We start from the raw sequence: 20,483 nt of genomic DNA, 5'->3' as shown, positions 1-20,483 counted from the left end.
GTGCTCGGTGCAGAGGCCAGAAGGGCATGAACAGGAGCCACAGAACACGGCTGGGGGCCGGGGAGGGGTCACCCGCGGAGGCAAGTCCCGGGGCAGCGCGGGCCGGGTGACGGGGGGGCGGGGTGGGGGGGGACATGCTGGTGGGACCGGAAGAGTCGAGGCTGATGGGAAGGTGGGGTTTGTACCGGGTTTGGGCGGATCAGGAGGCTGGAGGGCAGGCTGCAGCCAGAAGTGGAGGCTTCCACGCCAGGGAAGATGCGATTCAGGGATAAAGACGGGGACTGGAGGACGGAGGGAGGGTGACTGCTCTCAGCCCTTGGCAGGCTGGGCCTCCAGGAACTGCTGTGCCGTCCCAGGCGGGCCAGCTGGCCTCTCAGATCATTGACACCATCCCCTCTGAAGCAGATTTAAACAACAAACAAACAAAAACCTCTGTCTGTCTCTCTTTCTTTGGCAATGGAAAGTTCTTCGCCAGCGTGAGGAGTTATTGGTATGAAGACGCTATCCTGAGAAAGTGGAGGAGGTCAGCTTGGGGGAGGGGCCACCGCAGCGGGTGTTTCCAGGCTGGGAAGGGGAGGAGGGGGGCGTCCCAGTGGGGAGGAGTGTGGGGTGACCTCAAGGGGTGAGGTGGCCCGCACTGAGTCTGGGGGGACAGGTCGGGCAGGGCGTGGGACCCGAGGGGAAGGGAAGATGCGGTTGGTCAGTGGGTGTGGAGGGTCTGCCCAGTGAAGGGGCTGGGAAACCAGGCGGAGGGTGGTCCTGTCGGGGTGGGAGGGGAAGGCGCCCTCACTTTTTGTGGTCCCAAAGACACTGCTCGCGGGGGGCTGTTGGCCTCCCCTGGACTGGGCCCAGAGTTGTCCGGAATCTCCAAGGAGTGTCCGCTTTCCCCCATCTCCCTCCTGTTTTAAGTCTTTCCAGGCAGAAGACACCTTGGGGCTACGGAAGCAGGCTACCAATCCTAAATTCAGGGAAACTGACTTTGGCCCTGCCCAGAACACGGAGGAAACAATGTTCTTGGAGGATGTGTATGGGTTAGTTCTCGCGATATCCAAGCAAGTAGGGAGAGGGTGAGCCGGGGCCCCACGGGTCTGACCTCACCCGTCTCCAGCCCCGGACCTCGGCCACCTGGGCAGGAAGCCTCTTTTTCAAAGCAACTGCTTGTTTTCCACCCTATGAATGAGGCATGCTCTTGAACAGACCGGCGGAGAAGATACAGATAAGCAAAAAGGTGTGTCGTTCACAATCGCGTCTCCCAGGCCTCGATTATGCTGGCGATATTTTTCTGAGTTGGGACACGTAAATGCAAAATTTGTGACTCGCTTGTTTTGCTCTGCAGCTCACCGTGGCCACCTTTCCAAGGCGCCACCTGTCCTCACCACAGGCACTGCCACGCGTCCTTCAAATGGTATCACACTTAGGGGCGCCTGGGGGGCTCAGTTGGTTAAGCGTCCGACTCTTGGTTTCGGATCAGGTCATGGTCTCGCGTTTCGTGGGTTCCAGCCCCGTGTCCGGCTCTGTGCTGATGGCGTGGAGCCTACTTGGGGTTCTCTCTCTCTCCCTCTCTCTCTGCCCCTCTCCCGCTTGCTCTCTCCACCTCTCTCGAAATGAATAAACTTAAAAACAAAAATGCTATCACGATTAGGTAAAGGTGGTCGTTTGTGTGGTGCTCCCCAGCTCGCAGAGTGCTCGGTGTTCATTATTTTGGTTCAGCCCTTGGCCTTCCTTCATGGGGGGCTCTCCCTTAGGTGAGGCTGCTTCCAAGAGAGGCCACCGTGTTCCCGCACTCCCCCCCAGCCTCACCTTCCCCCTTCCTGCGTCGGGGGTGCGGCTGGCCGCACCCCTCCCCAGCTCCCCGTCTTCTCGCCTGAGATGCATCATCTTTTATGCACACGCTCTCCTGCCTCTGCCCCCCCAGGGAGGAAGACGCCCTGTCTCAGTTTCTTGAGAGTCTTTCTTCATGGTCTCGGGATTTCTCCCCCACGGCCGCCTAGTCTTCTGTGTATCCTTCATCCGCCCCCTCTCCCTGCACCTCTGCCCACTTCCCCCTGCTCTAGTTCTGCACGAGCACGTCTGGCAGTGACCAAGCAGAAAGGCCCCCTGTTGTTGCTTGCAAGTATAGGGTGCGGGGGGGAGGGCTAGACCCACAGAGAGCAAAGGGCAGGGTAGGGGAGAGGCCTTGGGGTGGCCTCTCGGCGTCCATGGCGTGTGGAGAGGGGTTCTGAGCTCCTGTTCTCCCTGTCTGTCTGTGTCTCTGCTCCTACCGCCTCCCCAGCATCCATGCTTTCCCATCCCGGCACCGAGAAGGCCCGGGTGGTTCAGAGCTGCAGCTGCTGGGGTGTTGGTGGGGAGAGAGGCCCCTGAACGAGCCCCTTTTTCTGTCCTAGGATTTCAGCCAGCCTCCTTGTCCCTGGACGGCCTCCCTTCTGCCCATCCCCAGCACTTGCTTCTTACCAGCGCCCTCCTCCCCTCGCTCCCAGGCTGTGGTGGGAACAACGAAGGCAGAGAGAATGACCCCTGGCCTGCTCCGTCCAAGAAGCCAAAGTGTTCAGGTGTCCTGCCTTCCCAGGAACCGAATGAGGGGACATCTAAGCTGGGGCTGCAATATCTACCGTGGGCCAAGATTCGGGGCACGGGCTGTATACCTCCTGGCTTTGGAGAAGGGCAAATACTCCTGAGTCAGGGTGATCCAATATGTAGGCCGCACTCAGAACCCCTGTCCCACGGCCCCTCAGGCCTCCTTTCCACAGCAAGGACACTAGAACTCTTAGCCTTGCAGCCCCTTTGAGACCCCTACTTCTGTCAGGCATCAGGGGTAGCTGAGGACTTGATTGCAAGCTCCTGACCGTGCTCCCAGGGGCCTGCCAAGAGCCTCCCTCTGACCGTGCTCCCAGGGGCTCACCAAGAGCCAGCACCTGCTCATCTTTGGAAGTCGAGCACAGGCAGGGTTTTCCTGAAGCCCTCTTTGCTTCAGCTTTCTAGCCCTTCCTTATGCCCCTCCACGTCCAGATGGCCAGCACTTCCGGGACAGGTGACATCCAGCACTGTGCAGGTTAGGGGTGCGGGCGGTGGGGGAAAGCTTGACCCCACTGTCGCCGTCCAGGCCCGTGCAAGCGCCGGTGTGGCTGTGTGCCCTGTGTAGGTGTGTGGGTCTCCCCTGGGGCCCCTGTGTGGCGTGCCCCCCCCCCCCCTTCCCGCCTTCTAGTCAGCGGGAGGCTGGTCAGAGACCAGGAACCCAGAGAACAACCTCCGGGGGTTCCATTCTCCGTAAACTGTGGTTCCACCAGCAACCATTAGGGGTCACTGTTGCATCAGCTACCATTGACAGGCAGGGGCAGGGGAGGGGTCCAGCGGGACAGGTGGTCCCGGCTGCCCACACTGTCCCCGCCAGCGGAGTGTAAGTGAGCTGTAACTGCTATGACGGAGATGGTCTCACACAGACTCGTGTCTACTCCACTCAGGCCTTAAGGAGCTGTGGTTTGCAGGGCACGAGGGCACCAAGCAAGCTCAGAAGCGCAAACGTCCCCAGACTCTGGGTCCGTGGCAGCGCGTGGCAGCGCGTGGCAGCGCGGGAGCCATGGCCCCGAGCCCAGGGTGCGGGAGACGCTGGTACAGGATGCTAAAATGTCCTGAGCCGTGACCAGCCCCCTCTGCCTCCATCGTCTTCACCAAGGCTTTAAGTCGTTTATCTTCAGCTCTTCCTGGCATAAGAGCCTGGAAATGGACTCCCCTGTGCTCCTTCAACACGCCTGCAGGGCATCTCTGCTTGTGGGTAATCTAAGGGAGCCAGACACACAGACTCTGCTCGCGGTCCCTGCCCTGGCTGGGGGGCGGGCATCCAGCACGGACCGGTCATCAGGACCCCTCCCCCACCCCTGCATCTGTCCTCCGATGCCCGGGAGACGTCTGCCCGGTGGAAGCAGTGAGGGACGACCTAAAGATGAGGTGTGGGGGACGGTTGGTGAGGCTGGGAGCCCAGAGACAAAGCTTCCTTGCCAGGCTCAGCCACCTCTGGCTGCCCGAGCGGCGGACACGGCCATGACAACCCGGGCTGTTAGGTCCTCGTGGAGGTGGTGTTTGACAGCCCAGTATTTATCCTGTATCGCGGCCTCAGGGTCACCGTGTCAAGTCCCCAAGAAGGGAAGGAGGAAGTTCAGCCAGTGTTAAGACCACATAGATGGAGAGATAATGGGCTCTCCGGGGACCAGGGCACAAACAGACCTCAGCATTTATTGTGCCTCCTTCAGTCTTCCCCTGAGAGGCCGGGGGTGGGGGGGCAGGAGTGAGGGCAGGGAGGAAGCAAGGCTCGAAGGATCAAAGCCTTAATCATCCTAGGGCAGGGGGGAGGTTGAGGGGAAGGGGCTGGGAGAAGGGGTGAATCTGCACCAAGGGATGCCCCTGGGGAGGGCGGAGGAGCACCAAACTTGGGGGGTCCTGGGTGTGGCGAAGCAGGGGAGGAAGTGAGGGCAGTCTACAGGCTAGGAACCTGCTCACCCAGGTCTCTGGGTTCTCCCCACGCCCTCTGGTGTGTGGGGATGAGGGGAGGAGGGGGAACGTGGGGCTGAGAAGGGCATTCGTCCGGACATCCCATCCCCCACCTCCACACGTGGACAGAGAGGGTTCCCGGCCTCATGCGGGTGCTCCTCTGGTTTTGAGTGTGTTGATGGTCCCAGAAGTCCACAGGACACCCAAAGCTGAGGCTGGGCATCTCTGGACCCCACCTTCTGGGTGGGTGGGCCCCTCTCCCCAGGCTGGACTTCTTGTCCACTCTTCCTGCCGTGACCTTGCTGAGCTTCTCGTGGAGAAACTCAGACCCCTATGGGGAGTCTGCTCTGCCCCCTCTGCCCCCACCCACTCCTCCCTCTCCTGCTCCCTGGCCCAGCCTGGGCCGCCCCCATGACCCTTCTGAGCATGGGGTGGGGTGTGAGTGTCTGCACACCTCAGGGCCTCAAAGGTCAGGACCCTTCCTCTCTGCCCGTGGGAGGCCCGTCACCCAGAGAATAGGGTGGCCTCAGTGCCCCGGGCCCCCATTTTGGGGGCTGCAGTCTGAGGGAGCCCCTTCTGGGGTCGGTGGGGAGTCGGGCTCGGCCACGGGCAGTGGGGACACCCGGGCGCCCCGGCAGTCTGGGCTGTAATAGAAGGAAAAGAGGCGGAAGGAGGGCCGCAGCTCCCCCCGAATGCTGTCCAGGATGTGGGTGAAGGTGGGCCTCAGGCGTGGGTTCTGCTGCCAGCAGCGGCTCATCAGCTCCTGCCTGGGGAGGGGGGCAGCGTGAGAGGGCCAGCTGGTGCAAGGGGGGCGTGGGGGACTACATCGGGAGGGCCACAGGGGCGGAAATGGGGTCGTAGTGGGGACTCAGAGTGGGAAGGCTCAGAGCCGGGCACCGGTGGACATTCAGCATCAGAGGAGGCGGGGCCACCGTCGTGGGGGCGGGGCAGGGCAGATGGCGGGCAGGGGGCACTCACAGCCGAAGGGGACAGCTCTCCAGCTCCTCCAGCACCCCACCATCCATGACAAACTTGAGCACCTGCTCGTTGGACAGGCCCTGGTAGGGCTGTTCAGCCAGAGTCGCGATCTCCCAGAGCACCACACCGAAGGACCTGGAGGGCACGCACGAGGGCCTGAGCCCAGCACCTTGCACGCGGCGCAGCGCACCCGGGCCCCTCCCCAGCCCCACCTGCACACCCCCTGAGCCCTCTGCTCCAGCCAGGCCCCACCAGACGTCCGAGTGGGTGGTGAAGATTCCGTCTTTGAGGGACTCGGGGGCCATCCAGCGCACGGGCAGCAGCCCCTTCCCACCCTTGCGGTAATAGTCTGTCTCATACACGTCTCGGGTCATCCCGAAGTCTGCAAAGTGAGGGTGGACAGGTGTGGGGCCGCGGAAGGCCACACCGGCCCCGGCCCCGGCCCCGGCCCTCTCCCCCTGCGCAGCCCCCAAGAATCCTGGAATGCGGCGGCTCAAAGGACCTCAGAGATCATCCCACCGCAACCACCCCCTGGCCTTGGACGAGAAGCATGAGATCCAGGGTGGGGGGAGTGGCTGTTAGGGGCAGAGCTGGGGGCCAGGCCTGGATCTCCTAGTCTAGCTCAGGGAGGGTCACTCTACTCCTCAGGCTGCCCCTACCCGCTGCACCCTGCGTACCCCCGATCTTGACGGTGAAGTCCTGGGACACCATGCAGTTTCGGGCCGCCAGGTCTCGGTGCACGAACTTGTTGGCGGCAAGGTAGGCCATGCCATCTGCAATCTCACCAGCCATCTGGATCATGTCTCCCAGTGCTGGCCGCGGGAGCCCAGGGTTGTTCTAGAGCCAAGACAGGGGGCTGGTGAAGAAGGAACCCGAAGGTTGGACTCCTGCCCAAAGATTCCCCCACAACTGTGCCCAAGTCAATTCTAACTCTCCAGCCCCTTGGCCCAGGGTCTTCCTGGTCCCCACCTCTGCCTCAGGCCGCAAAGACCGAAGATGGCTCTTGAGGTCCCCACGGGTCATTAACTCCATGATGACCAGAGTTGGCTGGCCCTGAGACACCACGCCCAGGAGACGTACCTGGGACGGACAAAGAGCCTGGTTGCAGGTCCCCTCTCCTTGACCCACCTGGCCAAAGTACTGACCTGCTGTGACCACAACCTGACCCAGACACCAACCCTGACCCTAAACCCAATCATGACCACAGCCCTAATCCTGATCTAACAATGACCTTGACTCTAACCCATGAACTTGATCATAACTATCATTCCAATCTTCACGATTCACCCAACTCTGACCTTGGTCCCAATCATGATCCTAATGACACGGAGTATTGACCCCCAACCATGACTGATCCCAGCCCCAGCCATGATTCTGTCATGGTCTTACCATGATCCGGTTTTGAGTCCAGCCCTAACCATGACCTTTACCTCAATTAGGATCTTCGCCACAGTCCCAACCCTGACCTTAATGGTGCCCTGACCTCATCCTTGACCCTCCCTATCCGTCTTACCATACGACCTTCAGCCTAATTATGACCCTACCCCGGCATTGTCCCTGATCCTCCCTTACCACGTGGTGACACTTGAATGCCTTCATGACAGAAGCTTCCTTGAGGAACTCAATGCGTTCTCGTGGGCTGGCCAGCTCGTTCACCGTCTTCAGGGCCACGGGTGTGGACTCCTCTCCAGCCTCAAGTCCTTGTGCCAGTCCCTCGTATACCATCCCAAAGGAGCCCTGGCCCAGTTCCCGGATTATGGAGATCTGCTCCCGAGGCACCTCCCATTCATCAGGGATGTACACTGAGGGGAGGCGGGGGTCACGAGGCAAGAACACTGCTCTCTGCCACACCCCCGCCCACCTCTCTCCTCTCTGAAAGGGCTCGGGTCCCAAGGCTGCTTTCTCTAAGAAGGTCTCCTGGAAGTGTGGCTGTCCTCCCTCCTGTCTCCCTTTCCCACACACCTGTCCACCCACTCCCAGACCTACTGTCAGAGGCGCTGAAGTACTCCGGATTCACGGAGGCATACAGGGTGCTGTTTCTGCAAAGGGAGGTGAGGGGGTCAGGCTGGAAGTGTCCCCAGGAAGGAAGCAGCAAGGTCAGAGGACAAAGAGGAGGGAAGCTACTGACCACACCCCCATCCCTGATCAAGGGTGACCTTGGGGATCCCTACGCACTTTCCAAGTCCCGGCATCTGGGCTGTGACAGGCTGGGAATAGGGAGTGCCCTCAGGGGATGAGTTAGGGCTCTAGGGCGTCCTCTACGGTCTCCTCTACCATCCGCTGACTGCACACTGACTTTGTGATGAGGGCTCAGGGAGAGAAGGGGGATGGGAAATGGTAGGACTGGTCATCATCACCTCTTCCTGCCGTAGAAGAAACCGAGGGCAGCGAGAATGACAAGCAGCATGAGCCCCACGGGGGTGACAGTGAGAAGGACGTGCAGCCCCCCGGAGTCTTCCTCCTCTGGTGGTCAGAGGGCAGCAGACGGTAGGGTCAAAGATGGAGAAGTCAGAGCACAGGGGATGCTTCTCCTTTCACGATGGGCAACAGGAGCAGGGGGAGGAATGCGGTGGAGTGGCTGTGACTTCCGCAACTGGAGATGTGGCAGGGGCGGGGGACCCAGGCGGGGCTGCTGGGAGTACAGTCTGGGGCAGAGGCTATGCCAACCTGGGCCAGGGATGTAGAAAGCGATACTCTCTGTCCAGGATCCGTTGCCAGCCAGTGAGGTTGCCCGAACTCTGGCAGAGTAGTTTCCAGGGGGCAGAAGGGCCAGGTGGACCCCCCCAGACTTGGCATACCGCAGGCGGGACACACACAGCACTGTGGCCTCCTGAGGACAACACAGAACAGCTGTCTGGGAAGAGGATGGAGGCAAAAACTGGGGCCGGGTGGGGGGTCCCCTGGGGTACCTACCTCTCCCAAGCGGCGGTACTTGATTTCGTACTTGAGGATGAGTCCGTTGGGGTCCGGGGGTTCAAGCCAGCGCAGGAGGACACTGCTTTTGCCGGCTGCCTCCCAGGCCACCTTCCCTGGGATACCATCGGCTTCTCCTGTGGGAGAGGGCAGCAGGCAGTCCGGCCCAGGCCCCAAGCACTTCCTTTCACCTTCACGTTCAAACTCAAGGGGGCCACCCTGGGAGGTTTCAGGAAGCTCTAGGATATGCGGACTTGGGGACTAGGAAGGGTGAGCAGGCAGAGGCCCTAGTTTCCGGGAGGTCGAACTCGCTAGTTGGCGCACTAATTGGGTAGAGTCCTTGGGGTCGGTGTGGGGGGTGGGTAGAGGTGTCGGGGGTCACCTACTGTGGGGCATGGTGCGTGCAAAGACGAAGGTGGCGGCGCTGCAGCCCACGGTGTGCGCCGCGTGGTTGCAGGCGTGGATGTCGATCCGATATTCCGTGAAGTGGCGAAGGCCACTCAGCACTGCGCGCTCCCGGGGCACTTTGTCCTCCTGGATCTCGAAATCCGAGTTGTTCCCCCCAAGCCGGAGGGCCCCGGCTGCCCGGCGGTGCCTCCCTGAGTCTCTGGGGAGTGAGCGAGTCAGAACCACGGCGGCGGCCCGGGACCCCGGCCCCTCAGTCCCGCCCCGCTCACCTGTGAGGGCTCTTATTGATGGACGTCACCTTCCAGGGGGATCTGGGGAGACCAGGGAGGGCGGGGTCGGCCCGGGGTCAGCCCCGCCCGCAGAGCGGCCCCACCCAGGCCCCTCCCCCTCCAGCTAGACCCTCCCCCGCGGCCCCGCCCACACACCCATCCAGCCAGACCCGCCCCCTCCGTGGCCCCGCCCCCCACACCTCCAGCCAGACCCACCCCCACGGCCCCGCCCACACCCCTCCAGCCACACCCGCCCCTCCGCGGCCCCGCCCACACCCCTCCAGCCACACCCGCCCCACCGCGGCCCCGCCCACACCCCTCCAGCCAGACCCGCCCCCTTCGTGGCCCCGCCCCCACACCTCCAGCCAGACCCACCCCCACGGCCCCGCCCACACCCCTCCAGCCACACCCGCCCCACCGCGGCCCCGCCCACACCCCTCCAGCCACACCCGCCCCTCCGCGGCCCCGCCCACACCCCTCCAGCCACACCCGCCCCTCCGCGGCCTGGCCCTTCAGGCCCTCGGGGTGGGGGGGGGGGCGCGTCTCGCCGCACTTGGGGATTGTGATGGCGTTGTGCAGAAAGTTTTCGAACTTCTTCTGGAACGAGGCCTCTTGCGCCTCCAGCGGCGGCAGGACCTGCCCCGGAGGTGGGTGCTGGCAAGGGCAGCAGCCGGGCTCCGCCTCCGCTTGGAGTTCCGCGTCCTCGCGGTCGAATCGCGGGTCGCTGTTGCTGGTGGGCAGCCGCAAGCCTGGCGCGACGCAGGGAAAGGCAGTTAGACGCACGGCGCCCCGGCCCGCGTCCCAACCCCTCCGGCCCGCGCCGCTGCCCTGCGCACCGCGGTGGCAGTAGTCGTTCAGGTAGAGGTCGCCGTCCTCCGCCAGACGCTGCCACAGCACCAGGTAGTAGGTGATGTTCCCGTTGCGCTGAGTCGGTGGCTTCCAGCGCACCAGCAGGTGGGACGAGGAATTGGACGTGGAGATGACATCCTGGGGCACCGTGGGCGCTGGGGACGTAAGTAGGGTACAGCTGAGGGGCCGCGGATCCCCCTTTCAAACACTGTCTGGGAAGGGGCCCCTCTCTGGGGTCCAAGCCCCTCTCTTTCTCCCAAGGAATCAGTGACCCGCAAACTCCCTTTCCTGGCACTCAGAATCCAGGGCCCCCCCGTTCCTCGAAGGCCTTTGAACTGGCTCAAATGTTCCCCCTGCGCTCTCTCCCACCCACAGTCTCCCTAGGACCCAGACGGATGCCCCCTATTCTTTCTAGGACTCTAACATCTGGCTTCCCAGTCTCTAGGGGCCAGGTGTTCAGTGACCCAGCTTCTCTATGTCTGGTGCCTGGGTTCCCTCATTCTCCTTCCGACCCAGGCACCTAGCTCCCACCCCCTTGGAAGTCCAGCCTACCCGCAGGCAGGGTTCGGAGGTAGACGATGGGGCTCTGGGCTCCTTGGTGGGGGCTGTCCTCAGCAGTGGTCAGTGTGATGGCCCGCACAAACACTGCGTACTGGGTCCAGGGCTTGAGGGGGGCTAGAGTCACCCCTGGCTCCTGGGTGCGGCTTAAGGGCAGCTCCACATCCAGCAGGTTCCAGCTCTGGGTCCCACAGGCATCTGGACCTATGTGCTCCGTGGCGTTCTGGAAGGGGCTGAACATCCCGACCCCTGGAACTGAGGGGTGGCTCAGCCCCACCCCAGTTTTTAGCACCCCCTCCTCTCTGAACCACCTGAAGACTGTCGTTACCATTCTTCCAGTAGGCGTGAAGGCACCCTGCTCTTTGGGGGCACTCACTGAGTGGGTCTGCTCGGAGCTGGAATTGGGCCAGGGGTCACAGCCTGTCTCTGAGTGAGCACAGCCACAGCCATGCTGCAAGGCAGTGATGGTAGGGGAGCTTCGTGAAGGACTTCTAAGATTCTCTATCTTTTGAGCCCAGAGGCAGCTGGGTACAGTTGTGTAGATTGTGAACTGCACAAGCCAGGCAGGGTGTGCCAGGTACATTGCAGCCCATATTAGTGCTCCCCAAAGTGTGGTCTATGGATCAGAAGATTCGGCATTATCTGGGAGCCTGTTAGAAATGCAGATTCATGGGCCCTACCCAGGACTAAGTGAATCAGAACTTGTGTGTGTGTTGGGGGGGGGCAGGGCCCAGGAATCTGTATTTACCAGTCTTCAGCTCCCCATGCTAGAGACCTTCACCTACCACTGAGACAGGCCACCCACCATTGACTCCCCACCCCCTTCCCCCAGCCAGGTCCTGTGCTAGTGGGAAGGTTAAGGCCTCTCGATTTTAGTTCCCAAGAACGACTTCCAAGCGAGGTGGTTCCCATCCTCTGTCTCCCTCCCATAGACGGGGAGTTCTCCTCACTGCTGCCCTCCCAGACTGCCCTCCCAGACCCACCCCTCTCTTCTAAGAATTTTAGTTTTGACTCCTAGCCATGCTTTTGGAGAAATCCTTCCTGTGGTCTAACCACTGGCCCTTCTGCGCTGGTCAGTACACTCTCTCGGAGGAAAAGAGCAGCCTGTCCTTGGCTGTCCCTGCTCCCTCCCTTCCTCCGGCTTTAATGAAATGCTGGCAAAGCTACGCATAAAACTGGCCAAATTAGTGGGTACTCCCCAAACCGCTGCTGGGGCAGGAGCATGTGGTCAGTACAGAACATTAGCATAGTGAATTGAAGTTTAATTATCCAAGCCTTCTCAGCGGGGCTCCTGTCCTAGCCTCTCGGAAGTCCTGACTGTCCTCTCCAGTTCACTGGTGAGGCGAAACTGAGGCACGGAGGGATGAATAAAGTGAGGGGAGAGCCAGACGTGGGCACTGCAAGCGAGTGCGACGTGGGGGTCTTGGCCCCTGGGTTCTCTACAGCCCCCCCGGAAAGCGCTCTGCCCTCACCTGACCGCTTTCGCGAAGGAATCGGCCGCGTCCGGGCCTGGCCCCGCCCCGCTGTGGCTCTGGCCCCGCCCACTCCAGCGCGGGCCCCGCCCCTCGCCCTGGCCCCGCCCCCGGCACTCACGACTCCTTGTAGTACACGATGAAGCTGAGCAGGTCCCGAGCCTCCAGCGGCTCGTAGCGCTCCCAGCGCAGCAGGATGCTGTCCGCCTGCGTCACGTTGGACACGAAGCGCAGGGTGCGAGTCTGGCCTGGGCGGGGCGGGGGGCCAACACCTGCTCTCAGCCGCGTTCGGCTCTGCCTGAGCCACCTAATTCTGAGCCCCCACCCTGACCCCGCGGCGCCCCCTCCCCCCACGCGGCCTCCGAAGCGGACGTAACTAAGGGTCAAGCGCCCCCTGCCTCCCGGGTGCGTGTCTGGTGTGTTTCAGCGCGCGCGCGCCTGGGCTTTGCGCGGGTCGTGTCTCCCCGGGGTCGGGGTGTCGGGCCTCACAGGCAGCGCGGTCTCCGTTGGTGCGGGGGTTGATCTCGGCCTTGTTTTGGCGTCCCCGCGTGCCGGTCACCTCCTCCAATCGGTAGATGTGCTCCAAGCAGAGGCGCGGGTTGAAGGCGAAGTAAATCTTGCCCACGGGAATGGCGAGCCCCGCAGCCACCCAGGACCCCAGCTGCTGTAGGTTCTGGTTGTCCAGCACGTACAGAGTGTAGTTCCTGGGGGAGGCCAGGGGACCTTGCTCTGCACGAGAGGTGGGGGCAAGGGGGGGAGGGGGGGTGCCTTATGGGTTCCTCCTGGAGGGGCTGTCCGTGCCGGGGGGCACAGGGAAGAAGGGGCACTCAGTCTGGGGCTCTGCCTCTCCAGCTGCAGTGGGGGTACCCCCGGGGGTCCGTGGCTGTTCCAGGGAGACATGAAAAACCGCTTGGTGGGACGGTAATTTAAAACATTCTCTGTACGTTGACAAATCCTGGCTACCTTACAGGTAGGCCTTGACTGGTCGGTAGTGGGGATGGGTTCAAACCGAGGCAGTCTTGCTCTGCAGCTGAGAGCATCGGATAACAATATTAGCCAACCTACGTAGAGTCCGGTGTCACTGTAATTTACATAGTACGTACTGTGTTCTAGGCACTGTTGTGTTTCATACATAACAATGTAAGTCGTATTCACAACAGCCCTAAGAAATAAGTAGTGTTCTATCAACCCCATTTTACAGAGAAGAAAAATTGAGGCCCAGGGAAGTTAAGTAACCTACCCGGTGTCACGCAGATAGTACGAGGCAGAGCTGGTTCCGGAGCCCATGCTCTTTGCTGCTGCTTTGGGAGTGTTAGGGACAAGGAGGTGTGACAGAGGGATCAGGTCAGAGGCTGTTTCTGACCCCTTACCCGTCCACCATGGCGTCTCCCCGGATTAGTTTGAGGTTCTTGAAAAAGCCCAGGGACACGAGGGCGAAGGAGTGCTTGATTTTGAGGAAGCCGGTGATGGTCTCTATCAGCCCTAGGCTGTGCTGCAGCTCCAGCTCTAGGTTGTCTGCAACCGGGGAAGACAGGGCCAGAGCAGGACGGGAGGTGACAGGTCTGCATGGGGTGGGGGAGCAGGGCGCGTGGCTGGATGGGGGCGCAAGGAGGGGGCCCCTCAGGACCGGGACCCGGGGTGGTGGACAGTGGTGCCTTAGCTGGGTCCCTGTAAGGAGGGGGCACGGCCGGGAGGGAGGTGTGGCCTGGGGAAGGTACTAACAGCCCTGGCGAAGATTGACGATGAGGCTCCCCTCCACGTGGGTGCAGCCCACCAGATCCTGTGCGGCCTGGATGGAGTCGATGGTCTTGGTGCCCACCTTGCACTCTTTGGGGCACAGCCCCTCACACTTGCGGCAGAATATGCTGGCAGGGGCAAGTGGAGGGTGCGGAATGAGCCCTGGGCCAGCGTGGACCTCCTCACCCATCCAAGAGAGCCCCCCACCCCCTACACTCACCTGCTACCATTGCGCGTGAAGCCCGGAGGGCACTGGGCCAGGCAGCGGCCCTGGTGGATGCCGAAGGTGGAGGCGCGGCCGGGCACAGAGCGCAGGCGGGCGCAGTGCTCCGCCGTGACGCAGCGCCAGGACTCGTGCTGGTAGGTGCCTGGGGGGCAGGCCCGGTGGCAGGCACCCTGGAAGTAGAGGTGGCGACAAGCGACGCAGGCACGGGGGTCTTCCGGCCGGCTGCAGCCCCCCAGGCATTCGACGTGGCAGCACTCACCCCCAGCGGTGCAGGCCAGCCCATGGGGACAGGGACACACTGCGGACAGAGGGCCGTGTCAGGCCTGGCCCCTGCCCCCTGGGTTCCGGTGCCACCCCTCCCCCTGGGATAACACTCTTAGTCCGCACCCAAATTCCTCCCATTCACATGGCACAGGGTTGCTGGCTCTCTTTTCCTCAGGTGGGTTCTGAGGACAAGGACCACGGTCCCCCTGTGTGGCTCCCCACCTCCCACGGCGCCTGGCCAGGGACGTCAGAACTCAGGGCAGAGCCGTGACCTCGTCCACCACGGCTGCTTCTGCCCCGCCTGCTGTCCTGTCTGGGCCTGGTGCTCAGATCATCACTGGGCCTGGTGCCAGGGGGAGCCTGCCAGCTTCTCCCGGGCACCGAGGCCCGGGGCCAGGGGGCCTGGGAGTGTGTGCGAGGTGGGGCCGCCGCTGGCCATTTCGCCCGTGCCCTGCCCACACCTCCTCCCCCCTCCCCAGCTCTCTGCCCTGGGCAGGAGGCGGCTCCAAGCAGCAGCGGGTGGGTTTGGGGCTGGGGGCCCAAGGCTTGTGAACCGTGCGTGGTGGCAGCTCGCTGTCTGTGGCAGCGGGGTGTGCGGGGGTCAGCCAGGGCGTGTTGACACTGTACACGAGAGAGGATGTGAAGCAGCCGTGTTTACAGCCAACACGGAGGCACCGGGGAGCTGGGGCCCGGCAGATACAGCGGGGGTCTGGTTACTCTTCTGCCCCGAAGCAGAGGCTTTGGGGTGAGGGAGCTGACCTCCCTGTGGCTGGGGACCCCAGATCTGCTCCGAGCCTCTGAACGGTCCTCCTTTCCCCCCCCCGTGAACTCCGCCTCCTCCCCCCATCATCCCTCCTTATTTCACTTCCCCGCTTCGCTCCACTCCCTTCCCTCCTTCCGTTTTCTCTCCGTGCACCTGACTTGCTAGACTGGATCCCACCTGACAGCCTGCCTTGTGCCTCCCGCCCGTGCTGCAGCCACTGTTATCGGGACAGAGAACACCCGCCATGACCCAGGCACTGCCCTAACTAAGAATTATGGAATAGCTCACGTAAGCCACCTCGGTTACCTAACTGTTCCGAGCCTCGGTTTCCTCATCTGCAAACTGGGAATAACAAAGACGGCCTGCCTCACAGGACGGGTGAGAATGAAGGGGGTCCGTGCCGGCCGAGCGAGGACGCGCGCCGTCCTGTGGCCACCGGCCCGTCTGCCCCCACCCTTCCGGTGTCGTCCCCCCCCCCCCCCCCCCCCCCCCCCGCCAGCCGCCCCGTCGTGTTCTGGGCCGGCGCCCACCTCGCTGGCAGTGGCTGGAGGTCCAGCATCTGTAGTCGGTGTGCCCGCCGAAGGTGGTCCTGGCGCAGGGCTCGCCGCTGGCGCCCAGCACGCCGGGACACACGTCGGCGCACTCCTCGCCCAGCTTGTTGCCCACGATGTGGTTGGCCCCGGGGGCCGGCTGCAGCAGGCCCCAGTCAATGGTGGACAGGTGGCAGAGCTCCTGGTTCTTCTCGACGCGCGCGGCCCCCCGCAGCACGGCCCCCAGCGCCGGCAGCCCCACGTCCCGCAGGTGCGGCATCTCGTAGACCACCAGCGCATAGCCCAGGAAGAGGCGGGCCCCGCGGACCACCGCCAGGTTGGGGAAGAGGTCCCGCAGGCTCTCCAGGCCGTAGACACGGAAGAGGAGCAGGTAGTCCGTGACCTGCGTGAGGCGCGGGAAGCTGAGGCCGCGGAAGTCCTCGCCGGTGGCCGTGAACATGAGCAGGATCTGCAGGTGGCCCTCCACCACGCTGCAGTTCTCCAGCCGGCGCAGCTCCGCCACCTCCGAGCGGATATCCAGGCTGGGGCACACTGCGGGCACAGGCGGCACGCGGCCGTCAGTGCGGCGTGGGCTGGGCTCCCCGTCGCGCCCTGGGGGACCCTCTGGGAGCGGGACACGGCGTGGGAGCAGGGCTCCGCCGTGGCGGTGGGGCGGCCTCCTCCCTGGGCCTCACAGGCCTCATGGCGGCTTGAAGGACGGGCACCCGACGGGTCAGCGTGGGCCAGAGTGAGCTCCTCCCTCCCCAACCTGCTTCGTTCCTGCGGTGACGGTGACGGTGAAGAGTCCTTCCCTCCACGCCCCTCCCCCCACGCCCCCGCCCCCAGAGCCTGTGGGCTCCACCTTTAAATGACAGCACATCCAATGCTCAGTCACCGCCTCCGCTGCTGGCACCGTGCCCTTCTCCTGGATTGACAGCAGTGGCCTCCCAGATGGCCCCCCACCTCCGCCCGCGTCCCCTCCCGGTCTCTTCACTCTATAGCCAAAGGGATCGTCTCAAAACAACTGGGGTGACCTTCCTGCGCTGCTCACAACCCCCTGGCGGCCCGCATCTGATTAAAAGCTCAAGTCCTTACGGGGCTTGCAAGGCCTCTGCAGCCTCTCTGACTTCAACCCCTTTGCCTCTCTTCCTCAGCCGCACTGACTTTGTTTTGCTGGTTTTTCAAACAAGCCAGCCAAGCTTCTGCTCTGAGGTCTTTGCACATTCTGTTCCCTCTGGCTAGAGCGCTGTTCCCTGTATGCGGTCCTTCACCTTCTTTAAGTGTCTGCTCAGATGTCACCTCCTCAATGAGGACTTCTCTGACCATCCCTTTAAACACTCCCTACCCCCCTTCCTACTTAACTTTTCTCCTTACATCTTAACGTTGGCTAATGTCTGAGTTACTTATTTTGTTTACGGTAAGCTCCGGAAGGGCAGGGATCTTTGTGTAGTTCATTGCTGTATCCTTGGTGCCTGGCACAAAACTGGTGCTCAGCAAGTATGTGATGAATGAATGGATTCTGTGACTGGGACGCAAAGCCTCACACCTCCCGCTTCCCTCCCAGGCCTAAGGGAGCCGGATGTCTGGTCCCCGCACTGGTTTACTCTCGAAGGGACGTCCGTGGCTCCCCACTGCCGAAAGTTCAAGTGAAAATTCCTCGGCCTGATATCCAGGGGGCTGATAAACGGGTCCTCGCTAATGTCTCCAAGCCTCAGGAGGGTTCCCGGGCCTGGCCACACACTCAGCTCTTGTCCTGCGAACCTCAGGTCGAGCCCGTCCGTCCCCGATCCTCTGACCTGAGTTAGTCACTTCCCTCTTCGGGCTGGCCAGTTCTGGCTCTAGCACCCACCGGAACACCTGGGGCCTCACCCCACAACTGTTGTCCACATTTTTGTCACCCCTCCAAGGACGGGATCTCCCGAGGGTGGCCCTTGTTAGTCGGCACCGAGACCGCGGTGCTCCGCTCAGGGCTGCGTCCACCGGGCACTCAGGGGCCATGGTTTGAACTGGTGGACATCTGGTTCCCAGATCCACTCCTCCCCCGGGGACCGGGGTGTGCCTGGCTTCTTCAGACCCACTTTCCTTCCTCTCCCCAAGGCACCTGAGACGGGCCCCCCGACTGGGCTGGATGCCTGGCCCATGCACTCTCATTTGCTCCAGAGGATACCTTCCAGGCTGGAGGATTCGAGTCTATTCTTCGGCTCGCCAGTCATGTCCTGCTAGGCTCTCTGGATCCTGCTCCCCACTTCCTGCCTGGCTCTCGGCAGCACCGCACCCCCACACAGACCCCCGCGCCCCCACACAGACCCAGGCCCAGCTCCTGGTAGCGGGCAGGCAAGGTTGGCTCCCTGAGGCTTGCATCACACCTTCTCCCTGTTGTCATTAATGGTCCCTGTGCTTGGCTCTGCACAGCTGCTGTGTGTGTGTGTGTGTGTGTGTACATTCACATGCACAAAAAGAGGGAGAGAATGAGAAAACACTTCTAGCCCCTCCAGGCAAAGGCCAATCAGGCTCTCCAAGGCGCCCACATGCCACTTCTCATCATGCCCCGGCCTCTCTAGGGCTCCCCTGATGGGAGTCATTTGGAAAAACAAATCTACGACCTTCACAGATTAACCCCTGCCTGCCTGCCCTCAGGACCTGGCCCTGCGCAGAGCTGTGCTGGGAAGAGGACATCTGGGTCCCCTGATCAAACAACCAAACACCACGCCCCACCCCCTCCCAGGGACGTGCTCCCTTCCTGACAACCGGGCTCACGGCTGGCATCTGTGTGCCCTGTCCTGGCCCGACAGTGGGGGAGGGGCTGTCCCTCGCCTGCAGTGCCTTCCCCACCAGCACTCTTCAGGGGACCCCCGATCCCAACCCTTTGCAGCTCCCCTCTGTCTCTGTAGGAAAGGGAGACTCTGACCTCCTCCTGGAAGCCTCCCATCTGAGGGCGCCACGGGGCCCCTCGGGGGGGGGGGGCACGGAGCAGTGGACCCGCCACCCCCAGCTGCCTCGGTCTGGAAGGGAACGGTGGGATTGGGGAAGGGCACGCTCTTAATCCTTCCCGCTTTTGAATCTCGCACATTCAGTGTCTTTTCCTCCCCTGCTAGGCTCCCCACACCCGCATGGGGCCTCTTGGTCTATGCGGTCCTCCCCTCCCCAACTCTGCACATAGGAAGGGTCTGGCCTGGGCCCAGTGGATTGGCCCTAAGTGTGGGGGACATGGGACAAGGCCCTGGGACAAGCGCTCTGGGCCCCCGTCCAGCTTTCCCTCTCAATTCTCTGAACCTCAAGTTTCCTGTCTGCACAATGGATTCATTACTTCATGGTGCCTAGTTCTCAGCTACCCATCCCTCCCTGCACCCGAGAAACGACCCCTGAGACTCTCCTCCTCATGCTGTTCTCTGGGAACGCACGATGGAGAAGATCTCTTCATCTCTCTGTTTCAAGGTCCTTCTCACATTGCAGGGGGCTGAGGGGGAAACACGGTTATGTGGGGGAACTAACTTCTCTTCCTGGTGGGAAGTCCTGAGAGCCGCCCCCCGTCTTCATGCCGTAGGTAAACAGATGTTTGGCCTCCCAGCTGGCTGGGGGGTGTGGGAGGGGGGAGATGGGGCTCCAGGAGGCAGCGCTGGGGGACTCACCCTCTAGTGTGTCCAGGCCAAATCCCAAGGAGAGATGGATCGCAAGCAGGCATGCGACCCCCGGGCACAGGCTGGGCGCTGCCATCGTCCCAGGCCTGCCTCGTGCCCACTCCTGGCTTCTGCAGCTGGCTCGGGGAGGAGCAGGGTCTGGCAGGACCTAAGGGACACAGACACGCAGGCTTCAGAGGGGAGGGGAGGGTGGGGGCCCACGGGCGCGGGGGTGGGGGGCGGGGGGGGGGAATCTCAGAGGGAAAAAGGGAATGAGAGCCACAGAGACACAAAGACAGTGACAGGCAGCTGGAGACAGACTCGGTCTGAACCCAGAGACCGAATGATGAGGGCAGAGATGCAGAAAGCAGGAGAGGAGGCTCAGAGAGGCCTCCGAGAGGGAGAGTCAGGCAGGGTGCAGAGCAAAAGGCAGTCCGCGAGGCCTGCCAACCCGGAGCCGGCGCGGCGAGGAAGCCCGGGGAGCCCGCCCACGAGAGCGGCGCGGAGTCGCCCGGGAGAAAAGTCCGGAACCCCGCTGGGCGGCTGGGCGCCCGAGCGAGCGTCGGGGGGCCGCACGGGGCCGCGGTATCACCGGGCGCTTCGGGGCCGCGCCCAGCTCCCGCCCTCCGCGCCCCGGGGCGCAACGGATTGGCTTGCTGGGACCTCCGGGCTCTCTCCGCCCTTCCCGCCAAGCCAAAATATTTAGCCTGACAACTGAGGGGGGACAGGTCTGTTGGGGAAATAAGGCCAAATACAGGGGGATGGTAGGAACGAGCTCGCCCATCGCCCCTGCGGACTCACTCACGTGGGGCCGCGTGTGCCGGCTGGAGTTGGGGTGGGGGGCGGGGGTAAGTTCTGCCGCCCTGACACCTGCTGGGCGACTTCTGGCGGCCACGACCCGGCCGGGCGAGCCTGCTGGAACCTGGCGGGAACGCGAACCGTGTGCTGAACATTCAAGCTGTTCGCCTCTCCGAGGCCCTCGCCGCCCCCTGGGGGGGCCGCCGCCTCCGCTTTCGCGCGAGGATCCGTCCCAGCCAAGTCCCTCGGTTCCGACCCAGATCCTGGGGGCCCACCTCTGTCCAGTCGCCTTCCCAAAGCGGGCCGCCGGTCGGTCGGTCGGTCGGTCGGTCCGTCCCCGTCCCGGGGCTGGGGCACAGTCTGCGCTGAGGGCCTGGCGACCCCTCTAGGTGGGTTTGGTTGGCGCGCTCCCTGCGGCCCTCGCCTGCCCTCCCGGCCGAACCCCTCCTCCCGGACCCTCTTCCTCGCCCTCTACTGCCTCCTCCCCGGCTTGAGACGGGCGGGTTCCGGCGGCCACCGGGGTGGGAGGGGCTGGGGATCCCGGGGCTTTCCGGGTGCGCGACCTCCTAGGACCGAAGGGTCCCCAGCTCCACCCGCGGGCGGCTCCCGGGTCCGAGGA

General features: G+C 62.9%; 1 protein-coding gene across 1 annotated transcript; it reads right to left on the bottom strand.

Annotated features, from left to right (window-relative positions):
• Positions 1 to 4,902: 4,902 nt before the first annotated feature.
• INSRR (insulin receptor related receptor) lies at positions 4,903 to 16,983 on the bottom strand. The gene is given in 22 exon segments (XM_042976292.1): positions 4,903 to 5,249; positions 5,461 to 5,595; positions 5,713 to 5,842; positions 6,138 to 6,297; positions 6,430 to 6,540; positions 7,033 to 7,262; positions 7,447 to 7,499; positions 7,818 to 7,923; positions 8,128 to 8,290; positions 8,374 to 8,510; positions 8,760 to 8,980; positions 9,051 to 9,092; positions 9,604 to 9,799; positions 9,887 to 10,054; positions 10,452 to 10,690; positions 12,051 to 12,177; positions 12,419 to 12,633; positions 13,300 to 13,444; positions 13,652 to 13,794; positions 13,887 to 14,190; positions 15,450 to 16,041; positions 16,043 to 16,983. Coding segments are annotated over 22 exon segments (3,969 nt in total). The 5' UTR covers positions 16,154 to 16,983; the 3' UTR covers positions 4,903 to 5,008.
• Positions 16,984 to 20,483: the final 3,500 nt, after the last annotated feature.

This window comes from Panthera tigris, chromosome F3 (assembly GCF_018350195.1).
Source record: "Panthera tigris isolate Pti1 chromosome F3, P.tigris_Pti1_mat1.1, whole genome shotgun sequence".
Lineage (NCBI taxonomy): Eukaryota > Metazoa > Chordata > Mammalia > Carnivora > Felidae > Panthera > Panthera tigris.
Note: the sequence above shows the minus strand (reverse complement) of the source record. Positions and strands in the feature narration are given on the sequence as shown.